The 18,796-nt window shown below is 38.5% G+C and overlaps 1 protein-coding gene across 1 annotated transcript; it reads right to left on the bottom strand.

Annotated features, from left to right (window-relative positions):
- Positions 1-13,702: 13,702 nt before the first annotated feature.
- LOC141614336 (uncharacterized) lies at positions 13,703-14,422 on the bottom strand. Its single transcript, XM_074433091.1, has one exon. The coding sequence runs from the start codon at positions 14,420-14,422 to the stop codon at positions 13,703-13,705; it is 720 nt and encodes a 239-aa protein (XP_074289192.1).
- Positions 14,423-18,796: the final 4,374 nt, after the last annotated feature.

The following is an 18,796-nucleotide window of genomic DNA, read 5'->3' as shown; positions in this document are numbered from 1 at the left end:
GAAAGCTCCTATTTATACTAATCACGTGAAGGAATAGGGTTTCGGAGACTCTTTGGAAGTGAATCTCGGAAAGATATAAAAAAGATACGTAAATCATGCAAAGAAGGGCCTGGGAAAAGGCGCAGCAGCCACTGCATCCCTTGGAAGAGGCGCAGCACCTGCTGCGTTTATTCCCAGGAGGTTTCCTCCTGCTGAAGAAAGATTTCCGCGTTTGAGTTATGGTAGGACGGAAATAATTCGATTATCTTGTGAATATTACGGGATATTATTTGCCAAAAGATAAAATTTGTGAAATATGGAATAGAAGTATCCGGAACATTCCAGAACATTCTGACTCGGGATTTAACAATTATCAGAAAATGGAGACGGTTTTTGACCCGGACTCCGAATGTACTCTAATTACTGCCAAAACGACCGTATCCGGACGTAGATGACAACTAAGAGGTTGACATTAATATTTGAGCAAACACTTGACGATAATCTTACGAACTGTCACAAATCGTTCCGCGTATCAAACATGCGGCCCAATCATCACCGGGTGGTTTGCGGGAGGTGCAGAAACGAGGTGTCTACAGAAAGAAATCGTGATGTTTAGAGATGAGTGTAAGAGGTTTGATGTCCGGACAGTGGTAGTGTTATGGTTTGTGACTAGTGGTTAAGGGTGATGGCATATTAGAAAGGTAGCAATTCTAAAGAGGTTGATTTTGTAGAGACCAGATTGATATGTATAGTTGTGAGAGAGTATAAGATGTGGTTATATGAGGCGGTTGTTAGAAGTTGAGTATTAATGGTATGGTTACAATTGACAGGGGGTGATGGATATGCGAATGGGAGAATATGTTATGAGGGGTATACGAGTTAAGCTCGGGCGAGAGGTAACTTTTATCAAGGGGTAACTTACGTGATCAGGATTGACTAGTTGGATGTGATTATGGGTCTAAGATGTATATAAATGCTTGTGTGAGGTTGTGACCTCACGAGAAGCGGTATGGTGTGATAGTTATAATGTTGTTACCTGAATGTTCTGTAATATATGTTGGATACGGTAACTTAATGGATTGATGACCAAAAGTGATAGTTTGGGTGGTCTGACATGACTGGTTATACTTGCATGTGTAATCTTGATATATGTTTATTCCGTGAAAAGGTATGGATGGTATGAATAAGATTCTTGTCTGTTATTCCGTATGATATATGGTGTTGTGATCTAGTAAAGCAATATTGAGTAAGTTTTTCTTGTCCGAGATGTTATATTGAGTCAGTGTTTATGGGATTGTGTATGTTGTGATGTCTATCGGTGTGGTTGTGGTGCCTCGGGTGGTGATCTGGGCACGGTACTTAGTGTTGTGATGCGGGTATTTTTGCACCGCGGTGTGGCTGTTGGTGGCGGTGTTGCGATGCCGTCACCGGTTGTGGTGGAATATGCGAGATGATTATGATACGAGTTTTAGAAAGTACATACCAGTTAAACATAGATTGTTGTTTTGTTTGCTGCTGTTCCTTGTGAGTTTTGGTTGAACATGTAAACTGTTGTTTTGTTTGTTGATGTTTCTTACCAGTTTCAGTTTGGGAATGAGGGTAGAGTATGATATGGAAGAGAGTTGTATATGTTTTCATTGTTGTCATGGTATAGTGATATTCTGTTGATTGGACACAGTTGTGAGAAGTTGTTACAGTAATTTTGATCTTGTTTTAAGATGAGGCATCGATAGTCATAGTCATGGCAAGTGATTCGTGGAACATGTGTTGTAATGATCTGAAAGCGGCAGGTGGTTCATAATCTTTTGTTGAGATAGTGAGTGCAGGGTATTGAGAATTGATGTCATGTTAAGTTATGTATGATTTTTGCGGTAATGAAAGAAAAGAACTTGAGGATCTAGTGTGATTGTACGTAACAAGTGTGGATCGTGAGTTATGCTTTTGGCGATGTGAGTTTTATATAGTTTATATAGAGAGGTATGTCATGTTGCGGTAATGTGGAAGAGTTGAAGTTTTGGGTTAAGCTAAAGATTTTGAGGTATAGGTTAGGTGGTGGGACGAGTGAATTGAAGTATGAGAATTGTTTAAGTAAGAGAGCCTTAGATATGTGCATGGCGAGTGTTTAGAGTATAGGTGGTTATCTTTGACATGTAGTGGTGATGAGATTAATGAAAAGATATATCTAGGATCTAGTATTAGTGAGTTACGAGGACGTAACATTTATCTTAAGAGGAGTAGGATGCGACAAAGAGAGTTTAATGGTTGTACAGGTTGTAGTAGATTTGGAAGTTTGAGTCTTGATGTAGAATAAAAGATTGTTTCGTGTTGTGGTTGATTTTATTAAAGGTCGTGACCGTACTTGTAGTAGTGTGATGTCTAGGAGTGCGAGAATATTTCAATAGTGTTAACAGTTGAATGATGATGATTATGAGTTCGATAGTTTTGACAGTTGGAAAAAAATGTTATGAGTGTGAGTAAACTTCGGGGACGAAGTTCCTTTTAAGGGTGGTAGAATGTGACATTCCGTTTGATGTTAGTGGATGGTAGTTGGTAGTGTATGGAGTTAGTGTCGGGATAGTCTATGATGTAGTTGATACGATATCGTGAGCCATGTTCGGGAGGTAGGAATAGTTGGTGGAGTTGGTGTTAAGAGTTCATGTTTTATAGGTTGGGGTTTTGTTTTGAGTTCTTAGTTGCGTTGTTGTGTCTTGGTCGAGTTGGTATGTTTGTTTTTATGTATGGGTTGAACTTCGGGGACGAAGTTCCTTTTAAGGAGGGAAGACTGTAATACTACGGTTTTATGAGTCTCTGGGTACTCTATCGAGTGGGCCTTACTCTATCGAGTAAGTGTATTTTGTATTTTAAAATAGTTTCTGACCTGTTGGGTACTCGATCGAGTAGCCTTGGTACTCGATCGAGTAGGCGACACTCGATCGAGTACGTTAGTTACTCGATCGAGTAGCCGGTTTACGGGGGGATGATTTGTCGGGTTTTGTTAATAATGCGAATTAATATATAAACACTTCCGTCACTTTCATAATACACTTTTACAAACCTAATTACTTTCAAAAGAGAAATCAATCTACGTACTTCGCATTCATCGCATTATTGACAAATCCCGGAGCTTAGAAGGTCGGAATTCATCTTTCTTTACATCTTTGTGATCCTTGCGTTGAGGGTAAGATCTACGTACTGTTTTTATAGTATTTTGTTTAGTTGGTTAAACCCTAATTTGGGGATTTGGGGGTTTTGTTGTCTTTCTTGATTGGTAGTAATTGTATGATCATATGTTAGGAGGAGGATTCGTAGAAGAGGCCTTTTTGTAAGAGCGGTTGAGATCATCCGACTGTATTGCATTCCAGGTAGGGTTTTCCTACTCAGTATTAGTCCCATAATGCGTTATTGGTGTTTTGTGATTGTTGAATATTATCATACCCGTACTGTGACGATTGTTGGATTTGGTTATTGATGTAACACCCCACGGTAATTGAAGAGGTCCATTGATAGGCTTAAATGACTAGTGTTTAAAGGTATTGAAAGTACTACTTATATCAACAAAGTGCACTTTCTTTTATGGTAATCCATGCGAAAGAACTCCAAAGTTAAGCGTGCTTGGCTGGGAGTAGTCTTAGGATGGGTGACCTCCTGGGAAGCTTCCTGGGATGCGCATGAGTGAGGACAAAATGCGCTATAAAGGACCTGTGTTGATCTGTGGGCCATGTACACAGCCTGGTGAGCTATCATAAGTAATCGCTCCCGACCCGGTTTGGGCCGGGGTGTTACAGCTGATAGTAGTTGTGATTGATTGTATCTATCTGTGTTCTTCGGGGCGCGTCCCTGGCTGAGTGGAGTCACTTGCGGGAGTGGCTTCACGCCCATTATTCGCCTTCTGTGGAACCCACCACAGAAGGGATGTGCACATTAAGGAATTTGGGTTTATCGCTCGACGGAGATGAGCGGGGATTAGGTAGGAACGGCTGCGGTCCCCCACTGGCGGCGTGGAGTGACCTGTTGCGATGGGCAATCTGGCAGGGCTACACACTTTAGTGTCTAGTTAGTATTGTGGAGTTGGTGATGGAGTTCGGAGTATATCTATGACGATTGAGCTGTGTTGTTTGCTGTGTTGTTGGATTATATAAATTGTGTGATTAGTAGCGACCCCGTTTAAATGTTTTAAAAACTGTGGTGATCCATTCGGGGGTGGTGAGCAGTTATTGAGCATGTATGATTGATGCGCATGGGATAGCTGGGATGAGTCATTACATGGCAGTTAGAAGTCTTCCGCTGTGTCAGACGATGTCTAGTAGCTTTGATAGTTTTATCGGTGGACCGTTTGAGTACTTTGTATTTCATTTAACAGTTTTGTTTGAGACATGTAATCAATTAAATTATATTTACTTTTAAAGTACGTTTCTTTATTGTCTTATGATTATCATTGCCTCGGGTAACCGAGATGGTAGCACTTCCATGCCTTAAGTGGTCCTGGTAAGGCACTTGGAGTATGGGGGTGTTACAAAACCGCTTTACTAGATCACAACACAACATATTGTATGGAATAAACAGATAAGCACCTCATGAACATCATCCCTACCATTTCACAGAATACACATGTATTATCAATACACCTACAATTATAACTAGCCATGCCAGATCAATCAAATTATTACCTTTTTGAATATCATTCAATTAGGTTACCGTACTCAACATATAAAACATTCAGATAACTTTATAACTATCACACCATACTACTTCTCGTGAGGTCAGAACCTCACACAAACATTTATACACATCATAGACCCGTAATCACATCCAACTAGTCAATTCTGATCACGTAAGTTACCACCTGATAAAGGTTACCTCACGCCCAAGCTTAACTAAAATGCCTCTCATAACACATTCTCCCATTCGCATAACCATCACCTCCTGCCAAACATAACCATACCATTAACACTCAACTACTAGCATCCGCCTTCTATAACCACATCTTATACTTCCTCACAACCATACACATCAATCGGGTCTCTACAAAATCAACTTCTTTAGAATGGCCATCTTTCCTATTTATAATCACTCTTAACCACTAGCGACAACACCTCAACACTACCACCGTTCGGACATCAAGCCTCTTACACTCATCTCTAAACATCACGGTTTCTTTCCTATCTTTGGTTAACATCCCAATTAACGAACATCAAACCCATCAATAAAATTACCTTAACATTATTTCCAATACTATCATTAATTGTATCGTCATCTAACTCACCACCAAGATCTCTTATCGTGCAAATTTTGTACCCAGTTTTTTTTTTTTTTACCTTCCTTAATTCCTCGAAACTCATGATTAACATTTCGTCCTGGAACTCCTATATAACCGTTAACTCAAATTCTCATGATATTATCATACATCTCGACGATTCCTTACTTTTATATCATATAGCTCCGGTGAACATTTTCCTAGTTTACTCCCCTCATTCTTTTCTTCTTACGCTCAACAAAATCAATTAACAATTCAACTCCTTATTACTTCTACCTAACCCCTTAGTGCTCCAATTACCTTCTCATTGCTCCAAAACTCAAATCCCATTATTTTATATCAATATCATCTCACTCTTTCTTACAATGGATCTTCCCTTATCATGCTATTGCTCACACTAATCACCAATCAGTCTAGACCATCTCATGCTATCACTCAAACTGATCACCTCTAGAATCCCAAAACTCATTTCATACCGTTACCTGCCGAAAGAAATCACACATTAGTTTCACCTCTTGATAATACAGATTCTCAAACTCGCTCACTATCTACACATCCACGTCGCGACATGTCTCCACTAAGTTTACTATATAGTATATACCACTCTTCTCCATCCCTCTACAATGATCTTTCATTACATACATTCTTAACCAACACAATCTAACCATCTCTCTCCATAATTCCTTACACATCTCAAGTTGCTACTATCCACATCCTTCCTTCCAATCTTTTCATTCTCATGTTTCTTAGACTTACATCATGCCTTACCCACATTCACTTACTTTTACAACAGTCAACACACAATCTTATCACTCATCTCATCTCAGAAAACATGCTCCATGCCTTAATAAGCCATAACGATCTTCCTTTTCTTTTTCCACTATCTATCACAACACATATAACTCACGTCCTCCCACCGAACTCATACTCACCACAGGTGCCACTCCTTACATCATAAGATTGGGTAACTTACGTATCAAGACCAACACATACGTAAAAAAATGCATGAAGAAGCCAAAGAACACCTTTGAATTAAACATAATATGCAACGAAGTCAAAAGATAAGCATATGACCCAAAACAGGGGTCACTAGATCGAGTACATGCCACTCGATCGAGTAAGTGACTTACTCGATCGAGTAGGTGAAGGTCAGAGGCACGTAAAAATCATTACCAGGACTACTCGATCGAGTAAGGGTTACTCGTTCGAGTAACAAGAGGCGCACTCGATCGAGTGAGGGCCACTCGATCGAGTACCCTACGCATTTCTCAACACTGTCCAATTTTCGTAAAACGGTCATATCTCACTCGTTTCTTGGTCATTTTGGGCGTGTGACCTATCATTAGAATCGTAAAAGAACAAGATATCACCTACAATTGGAATCACATTAAAATAATTTATGCATCTCAAGTTATAACGGTTTAAATACAACTTTGCTGTAATCAGACGACATAACTATTTGATTTTCTCTTTCAAACAACTTAAACATCAACAAGGTGAACAAAAGCAACTCGATACTTGTAAAATCCCTGTCCCTAACTACATGTTACTACCTACCAAAAGCCAAACAATAAAATCTATCATGCTCATATAACATTCAACTTATCAATCGTGTACTACCGCATACTTTAACTTTATAACTTTTCGTAAAACAAAACATACTCATACATTACAAATTCTATTTCCATGTTACTACATATTACAAATCCACTTTGTCACTTAAATATATTCATAATCACGAAATTCATATTCTCATGCAATCGCCACTTCATCTTTTCCAATCAATTCATCTAGTTCAATCACATTCTCCATCTAACAAGTGCATATGATACCACAGTAGACAATTATATGAACTCATTATATAGCTTTACACAGACAAAATTATGTAAAATCATATCACATCCCCTAATCACATGTTACTAGTATAGACACACTATAAATCATCCATCCTGCATCATCATTATTCATCACATATTATCATATATTATCTACTTTCCTTTTCCACCATATCATTCATCATTCTCATATACTTTTCAATGGATTCCAAACAACATTGTAAACCAACTATCATGCAACATGCCTATTCACAACACTTTATCATTTACCACATTCCCCATTCCACCACCATCATTTTGCAACATTTCTATACAACACATCATTCAACATACGCAATAGAGCATTAGCAAATATATAGCGATCCCATGACACCCCATACTAAGCAGTTTCAAGTTGCAGGGCAAGTTCGCGACTTTAGAACGTCTCCCAAGTCTTTGCATAATTAGCTCCTAACAACTCCTCCCCGGGTTCATTTTATTTTGACTCTCTAGATTCATTAGGTTCATTAGTTACAGGTTTCAAGATCGTCGCTCTGATACCACTTTGTAACACGCCCATACGCCAAGTGCCATATCAGGACCACTTAGGGCATGAGAATGCTACCATCTCGGTTACCCAAGGCAATGATAATCAAATAGACAATAACGAAACGTAATTTAATAATAATAAAGTTTAAAGCGATACAACCAAAACCGAAACTGATAAAAGAAAATACAAAGGTGATCAAATGTTAAACCAACTAGCTAAGAATAATGTTCGACACAGCGGAAGACTTCTAAAGCAGCTCGTGATGACTTAACCCAGCTATCCCATGCGCATCAATCATACCTGCTCAATAACTTCTCACTACCCCCGAATGGATCACCACAGTTTTTAAAACATTTAAACGGGGTCAGTACTAATTACACAAAAACAATAGCCACAATGAAACAGGAACACAAACATCTCAAACAGCTCAAACCAATCTCCAGTCTCCGTCTCCAATCTCCACACAACTGACTACACACTAAAGTGTGTAGTCCTACCAGAGTACCCATCGCAACAAGTACTCCACATCGCCAGTGGGGGACCGCAGCCGTACCCACCAAATCTCCGCTCATCACCACTGAGCGATAAACCCAAGTTTCCTTAATGTGCCCATCCCCTCCTGTGGCGGGTTCCACAGAGGGCGAATCAAAGGCGTGAAGCCACTCCCGCAAATGACTCCACTCAGCCAGGGACGCGCCCCGAATATCACATACAGTTATACAACAATAATTATACTACACTACCAACAATCACCAAATCAGAATTCAATGCCAATACAATATACAACAACAACAGTAATCACCAACCACACTTATGTAATTAATACTGAGTAGGAAAACCCTACCTGAAATGCAAACACCACAGACTGTCTAAGCAGCTAATTCAGAATTCCTGCTCAACGAATCCTCCTCCTATACATACATACATACATACATACATACATACATACATACATACATACATACATACATACATACATACATACATACATACATACATACATACATACATACATACATACATACATACATACATACAATCACATCCACATTCATATAAATCACCCAAAACTCCCAAATCACCCAATTAGGGTTTTATAGGAACTCAACGAAATCCAACATAAAATGTATAAGGAACTTACCCTCGACACAAGGATCACAACGACATAAAGATCAAGATGATCCGACTCTCCTAGCCTTGGGGATTTGCTAATGATGCGATGAATCAACTTACGTAACTTCTTTCTCTTAGTTTAGGTTTTTAGAATGATAAAAAGATTTAAGAAAAGTGACGGACGTCTTTATATACCAATATCGCATCATTAACAAAACCCGTCAAAACTCTGCCCGTAAACTCACTTACTCGATCGAGTGCCCCTTACTTGATCGAGTACCCTACAGGCAGATTACTGTTTTGCGTAAAAAGCTACTTACTCGACACAGTAAGCCCCACTCGATAGAGTACCCAAAGACTCATAAAACCGTAGGATTACACTCTAATTTTTGACATATTGAACCCTTTTAGTACAGTATGTTTGACTAATTAATCTACTAATTTGAGTGTTTGATAACTAACATATTGAAACAGAAAATCGACCTCCAATCTACTATTTTTTAATATGTTGTTACCCAGCATATTCAATTAGTAGATTGTTAAAAAGGAAATAGTTACAATAACTATTTTACACAGAGACCGGACAATCTATTAATTAAAGTAATGGGGCGTTTGGTTCGAACGGAAGAAATTGAATGATTGGAATCTCATACCATATTATGAAATGGATTCTAAATCCCATACTTAATTTATATAATTTGGTTGAACCTTAGAATGGAATAAAATGTCAACCATTATGGAATGGAGTTAAAATCTTGGTAAAGGTTGGGTATGAAATTAAAGGGTGTTGGAATGGATTTAGAATATATCCGAATTCTAACTCTATTCCAAAATGGCCCAACCAAACATTAGAATGGAGTCCATTCCATTCCAACTCCCCCACCAAACACCCCTAAACCCGCTAATACCAAACACATTTGCTAAGGAGATGTTTGGTTACCCTTTTAAATAATAAGAAGTAGAATTTCCCATGAATTGTTTAAATGAGATGTTGCTTGGTTGCGTATTTCAGGGGAATTAGAACTTCTCAAGGAACTTTAATCCCTCCATAATGTAGGGAGTTGTTTACCTACCTCTAATAAGTGCATCTTCTCACATAAATTCACTTCCCGTATGATAACCAAACAATATTTTTACATTTCACATGAATTACCTATTCACATAAGTTGGTCTTACATGCAACGGAGACTCGAAGCATTATGAAGTACTGACAAAGAAAACTAGTATATTGTGACGAACGCATCCAAATTCCAAGGATATGTTGCCTTAATTACAACTTGATTTAGGATAATGACATGACACAATAGTCTGTTAAATGCAATATTTGTTAGTTCATTGTTACGGTCAATGCAATATCTAATTGCCTGGAGTACTCCGTAGTAGAATTGTGCATCTCATATTCATTATCGACAATGACAAAGACATGCATATATTATTTGCGGTTATTATGGCTTTATTCTTTGATTCTTTTCGTCGAATCTATATAATCTATAGTTGCTATCAAGTATCATCTCATACATGAATTCTGATATATGCATGCATACATGTATTCTCAGATATGCATGCTTATAGATGTACGTGTTTCACAATCTTGTTACATACTCTGTAATTCGTATACTGACTCAATTTATTAAAATCACTCAATAAACTACTCCCTATGTATCTAACGTTTAAATTTTAATTAACTTATTTGTCTTGAAATTATTTTGTAAAGTTGGAGAATTTTACCTTGGCAAAAAGATGGTAGATCTGATATGGGTATGTTTTGACATATATTCGCAGATTTATCCAATGTGTACAAGGTAAAATTAAAAGGTGCTCCCTACGTTCGGGTCGTCATTTCTTTACCAATTTTATTTTTGGTTCATTTGTTTACCTTTTTATTTTAAGATTGTTTCTAATGTGTGATTTGAGTTTTCACATCCATTATTGTCCACTTAATTATTATCCAATAACAATCATTACAAATGGTCTTCTCCCTTGTCCATAATCTTTGTGTCAAAATAAAAAGTAACTAAATAACTGCGACAGAGGGAGTAGTAATTGGGGAGTCCTTGTTATTAAAACCAAAAACATAAGTCGTAGGTGTTCCTAATGCATGTTATACTACTATACATATATATGCGACGTGTTGGTATAAGAGAAAAGTTTGATACGTATACAAAGAATTGTTAAAGAAAATGGTAGCATAGATTATAGAATCAGTAGATGATAATTCAAAGTAGCGACTTCTATGGGGTAGATTATGCATGATTTTTGTGTCGAACCCACGTAGTGCACAAATGATCATTTGTTGGTCGATTTTCATAATCGTTGAGTCTGTACTTGTTATGTTATGCGTGATATCTTGTTATGGCATTAATGCCTGAAATAAACCTCTAAAAACAAAACATCCATTGTGTGCAAATGATGATGTCTTAAAATTTGTACACTTTTTGAGCCAAAATTTTCTTCATATATATGCAAATATACATAGTGGACATTATACGAACGAAATAATTTAATATATTACTCCGTACTACCTTTCAATGTTATGAGTGATTAGGAAATACAATAATAATTTCACTTTGTTTAGCAAATGTAAGAACATCTCATATTAGACTAGATTTGTAGAATAGAATGATAGGAAAATCAGAAAAAACAATGTTGAAAAATTAACGTTCTGTAATATTGTTATGTACTCCCTCTAATTTCCTATTATCTTCCCTTTTTGCTTTTCCATACAAGTTTGATTATCTTCCCTCTTTTCTTTTTTGGTAAGTTTTATTCATTTTTTTTTATTATTTTTTCTGTTCTAAAAATCAACAACTCTCACTACTTTATTAATTCTTTTATTCATTATTAATTCTTTATTATTTTCTCTCCTATAAACTTTATAATTTACAATATTTACCAATACTTTATTATTTTTCTTTCCTTTTCTTATTTTTTGTGCCCAAAAAAAGGGAAAAATATTAGAAAATTGGAGGGAGTACTTCATTACACACACTCAGTGGCATGGTAGAGTTAGGACTTAGGAGGGCTAACAAGAAACGCTTGCCCCCACTGAAGGATTAAATCATCAAAATAATAATAATTAATTTTTCGAACATTATACCATTATTACGAGTTCATAGTTCACTCCCGTTTAAATGTTCCACTCCCCTAAATATAAAAAAAATATGTACCTGTTCAAACATGCTCTATCAGTCTATCTTGTCTAAAAAGATCGTTCTACCATTGTCAAGTACAGTGTTGTCTACTTGTCTTTGAAAAATTAAAGGCTAGATCATGAAATCAATCGGCATAAAAGCTTTATCCATGTAATTCTTGTAAGCTTTAAAATCGTCTAGAATTTAGAGAAAGTACATACAATCGGGACAAGAGGTACTAAAAGAAGGGAAGGGATCACTTGATCATCAAACAAATATATTTTTGATCATAAAGTGAAGAGATGTAAGGGAGATTGTCAGTTTGATTCGATCAAAAAAGAAAAAAGATGCATTAAAAAGAAACAATGGATCATATACGAAGTAACATACAAGGTCTTATGTGTATGTGTGCCTAGAAGAAAAGTAACGTATAATGTGAAACATAAATTCTTATTTAAGATGAATATATCCGTCTTAAACTTAAGAAAAGTCAAGTAATGTGAATAAGACAAACGCAAAATGCATAGGAAAACCCTACAAATTTGTCTTATATAGTTATATATACAAGTGAAAGACTATGAATATGAAAAAAGGTGTCGTTCAACTATGTTGTGTTTTAGTATCACCATTTTATACGGAGTATAAGATATTTACAAATTCAACACCGTATTAAATAATGCAAAAATTTAGAATGAATGTAAAAATACAATTAGTGAATTAAACTTAGTACTATTGTTCAATACGTAACATAAATTATTTTCAAATAAGCGTTTTGCGATATAGAACAGATTAATTACAAGCTTATTATAACTTACGCATCTCATGTTGCTTATTGATGTAACAAAATGAGGCATATAAGCTATTATGGTGTAGTTTGCACCAAGAATGGTCCGAGACGGAGTCCAATAAAAAAGAAGGCGCATAGTCATGGGATTGGAGAATATAATAGGGTAAAGACAAAGGGAGATCCTTGTGTTCCCACGGGAATAGAGAAAGCTAAGAATGGCAGAAGGCTTTTGCTTTGTTTCTTTCTCAAATATATGCCTTGATCAAATAGACATGAATGTGATGAATGATGATATAATAGTAAAGAAAAATGGTCCTGTTATCTTGTTGCTTGAACGTTGCGCTACCTTAAGAAAGACATGATATGATTTACTTCAAAGTGTATATATGTATGTCATTCATTCCATCGTTGTCCACACAATAAAAGTGCATGACCTAAAAGAGTGAAATAATGATCGAAATATGAGAATGTGGGAATGATTTCACTTGTTGAAATTTATGGTTTGCTTTCATTAATTTGGGACCAACGTAAACATTTTGTAATCTTGGCTCGTTTTCTTTCTCAAAGTGTTAGTTTTTGTGCGTAAAAGTCGCTATCTCAGTAGTTTTAATTATTTGTTTATTTTTTTATTAAAATAATTCTCATAAATAATATAAAAGATAAATAAATATTCGAGATAAAGGGAGTTTTATATTGAAAAGTGGCGTAGTACTAAATTAGCTTAGTATGAACATCCTTACATTGGATATTAATAAATTAAGACGTCAATTTCTAAAACAAAATGAGAATTTTAGTTCCACATAATAATGGTTTAGCTACATTCCAATGTGTTGGGTAACCTCTAATATATTCAACACAAGGTTGGTTCAATAGTAAGATGTTATATGTGCATGTATTACAAAGTTATATAATGTACATGACAGACCTCAATGAATTAATTTAAACTTGATTTATTGGGTTAGGTATGGATAATGGGGATTAATTACGTCTTTATTAAAGATGTTAATATATGATAGGGCGTTTGTTTTTTTTTTTTTTTTTTTTTTTTTTTTTTGGCAACAGTAAAGAAAGGGATTACAATCTCATGGCCCGAGATGCAAGGCCATGTGCTACAGCATTAAGGTTCCTTGAAATATACGAAAAACTTAAACAATGAAAATAAGCATAAAACCCCTTGAGATCCTGCAGAATGCCTTTGACAACATGGTTCACTCCTGCCAAACCTGCAATCTGACATATTAGTGGTAAACAATCAGACACCACCTCTAGATGGAGGAAGCCTTTCCCGACAGCCCACTGGATAACCTCGAAGATAGCGAGAGCCTCCGCGTGCAATGCTGATTCTGCTGTAATCTTCCTGCTCCCGTGCGCAAATCTGACCCCCGCGTCATCTAAAGCCACCCACCCAATCCCGGCGGCCAAGTTTTTAGACCACCTTGCGTCAACCTTAACCCTGATTTGTCTACACGGATCCCTCCGACCAACCATATACACAGGAAACCCATCCTTGATAGACCTCATCTCAGTGCTATCCATTGAAGGCATCACCTGACCTTTCACCTTATCATTGCGTTCCGTCTCCTTCATCATAGCTTGTAGATACGTTTCCACATTGTTAGCGACGGACTCCAGAAGAATACTCGGCATAACCCTACCCCCCTTGAATACCACATTGTTACGAGCAGTCCAAAGACCCCATAACGTCGCCAGGAAGACAAGAACTCTCTTTTCCCCACCCTCCATCTTCTCCAAAAACCGGATCCAATTTACAATCCAATCACAAAGCGGTACCATAGTCGCCCCTTCAACCCGAATACCTAAGACCGACCCCGCCTAAACCCTAGCAGACAAAGCACAATCCCTAAAGATATGTTCAATCGTCTCACAATAAGGTTGATCCCCCAAACACATTTGACAAGTATGGCTTCCATCAATCGATCGCTTCTGGAACTCAAAACCCACTGGAAGAGTGTTTGTAATGATCTTCCAGATCAAAATTTTCCATAATTTCGGCCCAGGTAAGTTCCATAATCGGGATTTACAGAAACCCCTCCCTGTCATCGTGATCCTAGATTTATCTTTTAAAGTCCCCTTTTTGTCAAAAAACTCCATGAAGGCAAGACCGTACCCACTTTTAACCGAGTAAACACCATTGCTCGTAAGAGGCCAAAAAACTTCATCCCGCTTCCTCGACGCACATAACGTAGTTGCAATAATCCGCTCCGCATCCTGTGGCTTAAAAAGTGTACGCACCAACGGGGCATTCCAAGTAAAATCGCTATTCCATAACTCACGAACTTGAAGGCTCTCCGAGTAAAGAGAAAAGCGAGAATCCGAAACGATCCTGTGGTTCAGGTGATTCCCCGTTTACCCACTTCGTATTCCACACATTGAGCTCAGATTCCAAGCCCGGTTTCCAACCAATATTCTCCATGATCAGCTCCAGACCATATCTAATACTTTTAACCCCTCAAGAGCAACCAGTACCCTGCTTAGGGCGGGTTCCATCAACAAAAATATTAGTGCCAAAGATTTTCCGCCGGAAAATCCTGCTGAAGTAAGAATCATCCCCCGAAACCAATCTCCACCCGTTCTTGGCAAGCAGAGCCTTATTAAGGCACCCCACATTCCTTATGCCCAAGCCCCCCGAACTCTTAGGAAGCGAGGAAATTTTTCGCACCAATGTAGTTTCTTCCCCAATTTACACCCAGCCCACCAAAATTGTGCCAACAGAGTATTGAGCTTTGATGACACACTTACCGGAATTTTGAAAACCGATAGAAAGTAATTAGAAAGGTTTGATAGGACTGAAGAAATTAGGGTTAACCTACCAGCAGGCGATAAGAAAATTCCATTCCATGAAGAGATACGTTTTGAGACATAATCAAGAAGTGAATCAAAAATCCCCTTCTTTGACTCTTGAAATTCTGCAGGGATTCCCAAATACTTTCCAATACCCTTTGTTGCTTGTACACGAAGTACCCTCATGGTCTCTTGGGCCTTTTCTAGAGTCGTACTTGGACTAAAGAGAATGCCAGATTTGTCCAAATTCAATTTTTGCCCAGATGCATCACAATAATCATCCAAAATCCGTTTTAAAGTAAAAGCCGCTCGCCCGCTATCTTGGAAGAAAAAGACCGAATCATCTGCAAAGAATAAGTGAGTGATTGGTCTCTCCTGTTGACATAACATGATCCCTTTCAGCAGCCCCACATCCTTTGCATTTTCGACCTGCCCTCCCAGCACCTCTATGCATAGAATGAACAGGAAAGGGGATAAGGGATCTCCCTGCCGCAAACCACAATGCGGTTGAAAGCGGGGTAGTGGAGAACCATTGAGCAAGACTTCATAGGACACCGTGGTAACACAATTCATAATGAGTAGCACCAGTTTTTGTGGAAACCCAAACCGAAGGAGAACCGCCTCCAAAAAATCCCACTTGATTCTGTCATAAGCCTTACTCATATCTGCCTTAAATACACACCGTCCATGTTTTCCTTTCTTGTGACTCACAATACGATGAATAGTCTCATGGGCAAGAAGAATGTTATCGCTAATATGACGTCCCGGAATGGAAGCATTTTGAGCATCACTCACCAAATCCCCCATAACTCTTGCCACTCTATTCGTGATACATTTAGACACGATACGCATCAAAACATTACACAGACTGATGGGCCTATAATCCGAAACCCCTTCTGGATTATCAGTCTTTGGAATAAGAGTGATAAAGGTTCGATTTAGTTCTCGTAAGACCCGTCCTGAATTCAAAATAGAGAGCACAACCTTAGTTATCTCTTTCTTCACCAGCGACCAACATTTCTGAAAGAAGCACGCAGGAATACCATCTGGTCCTGGTGATTTAAAAGCACCCATCTGAAAGACTGCACCCCGTACTTCCTTTGCCGTAAACGGCTTCATAAGGTAGTCTGCATCATCATTCGATACCTTCCTATTTATCGAAGAGAGAATTCGATCAAAAGAATTCGCAGATCTCCACTCCATCCCCCCTCCTGGTTGTCATCACAAACAACATATAATACCTTAAAATTCTGTTGGAACTCCAAGCCGACAAGACTTTGATCGTATATCCATGTCCCATCATCCCCTCTGATGCCATGAATATAATTCCTTCCCTTCCTCCCCTTAACCCAATTGAAAAAGAACTTTGTACAAGTATCTCCATCCACGATCCACCGCATCTTAGCACGTTGCTTCCAAAAAATCGCAGTTGCCCTCGCAAAGGCCTTTACCTCCTCATTTGTCCTTGTATACAAATCATCCCCCCCACCCATGACATCGGTATTTAAACCGTCTTCCAATTTTCCGTCTAAATCATCCCATACCTTCCTCCATTCACTCTTCTTATCCAAGGCCCACTTCTTAGCCGTATTCCTCACCCGAGCTAGTTTTCGAGTTACTCGATACGCCGGAGAACCCACCACCGCAAGGTTCCAGGACAATCGAATCCCCTGCATACACTCCTCATGATCCAAAACCCAAGCATCCATTTTATATGGTCTTTTCCCCCCACTCCCTGTAAGGTGTAAATCAAGCTCAATTGGGGCATGATCCGAAATTTGAACAGGATAATGTTTGATACCCGTGTTTGGGAAATAGATAAGCCAATCCTTTGAGGCCAAAGCTTTATCAAGCCTCTCATAAACTCTCATGTCCCCCTTACGATTGTTACACCAAGTGTATCTCGGTCTCTTGAAAGGAATATCAATTAAATCGTTCCTTAGTTTCCAGTTTATAAACTCATTTGCCCCCCTAATAGGATTTTGACTACAACTCCATTTATCCAAAAAACAGTCCACCTGATTGAAGTCGCCAATGATAAGGTACGGATATGTACAAGTCTCCATCCATTCTTCCAATTCACTCAAAACAGCAGAACGTAAATTTAACTCTGGGGCACGGTAAAAAAGCACAAGATACCATAAGAGACCATCATACTTCCTTACCAAAAGCACCATACAATTCTTACACGCCCTTACAAGGGTCATTTTCGCCTCTTTTTTCCATCCTACCCACAACCCATCAGATGCCCCTACCGCATCCACCCCAAAAAACTTCACAAACCCTAGAGATCTAAACATAGGGAATACTTTATTTGCATTACATTTGGTCTCTATTAAGAAAAGGAAATCATAATACGTACTACCTAATAACGCTCTTATCTTTGGAATTGTAGGGGCGAGCGTGTTATTGAGACCCCTACAATTCCATACCAAGCCCATCATGGAGACAAAGGAGGTTGTGCAGGCCCAACCTCCGCAAAGCCAGTAAACTCCGTAGCCTCAGTCCCAGCAGCAACTCCATTAACGGAGTAAGAAGAAGATGAATCACTTGAATCAATCATAACAATGTCTGGGACACTCACCCTGAAACCATAGCGCTGACATTCCTTTCTTCCAGACAAGATACCTTCCCCAGCACATCTCCTCTTTGCTAACTGCCTCAGATACTCCTTAGCATTTTCCAGAGATTCCTTTGCCTGCTCAGGCACGATATACTCCACCACATCAGTGTTGCATTTCCTTTTCCTGGCCATCCTTATCTCCTCCCTATGAGTGAACTGCATCTCAGAAACATGGTACGTATCAGCCAACCCCATGAAACCATCTGAGATATTACCAGAAGAAACCTCAGCAAAAAGTCTAGCTTTGTTTCCAACTGCAGGAATGTCAAACAGCTTATCAATTCCTTTCTTGCTTCCTTCACCCTTCTCCAGATTACCTTCTGCCATAGTCCCAGCATTCTGGAAAACCATTTCCAACGGCTGCAGCGTGGAAGATTCAGCTTGCATCTCTTTATCCTTACGCTCAATACCCACAGATTTTAGAGAAAGAGGAACCACCTCCGCAAAACCATGCTCCCCAGTCCCCTCCAAATCCTTCTCTGCCAGAGCAGCAGTTGTACCTGTATCCCCCACAGCCACGACATTTGGGACTACAGCTGCTTCAGTCCCAACCTCCTCTGAAGAGGTGATAACAATGACAGCATCAGTAAACCTGTCCTCAGAAGATTCCGCATAAAACTCATTCTCAGCTTCAGCATTCTCAATCCAAACATTACTAGGAGCCTCTGACATATCAGAATCAGAATCACTAATAATAATCACCTCATTCTGGTTCATCGCCCCTTGAGCAACTACAACGTTGT

This window comes from Silene latifolia, chromosome 11 (assembly GCF_048544455.1).
Source record: "Silene latifolia isolate original U9 population chromosome 11, ASM4854445v1, whole genome shotgun sequence".
In the NCBI taxonomy this organism is placed as follows: domain Eukaryota; kingdom Viridiplantae; phylum Streptophyta; class Magnoliopsida; order Caryophyllales; family Caryophyllaceae; genus Silene; species Silene latifolia.
Note: the sequence above shows the minus strand (reverse complement) of the source record. Positions and strands in the feature narration are given on the sequence as shown.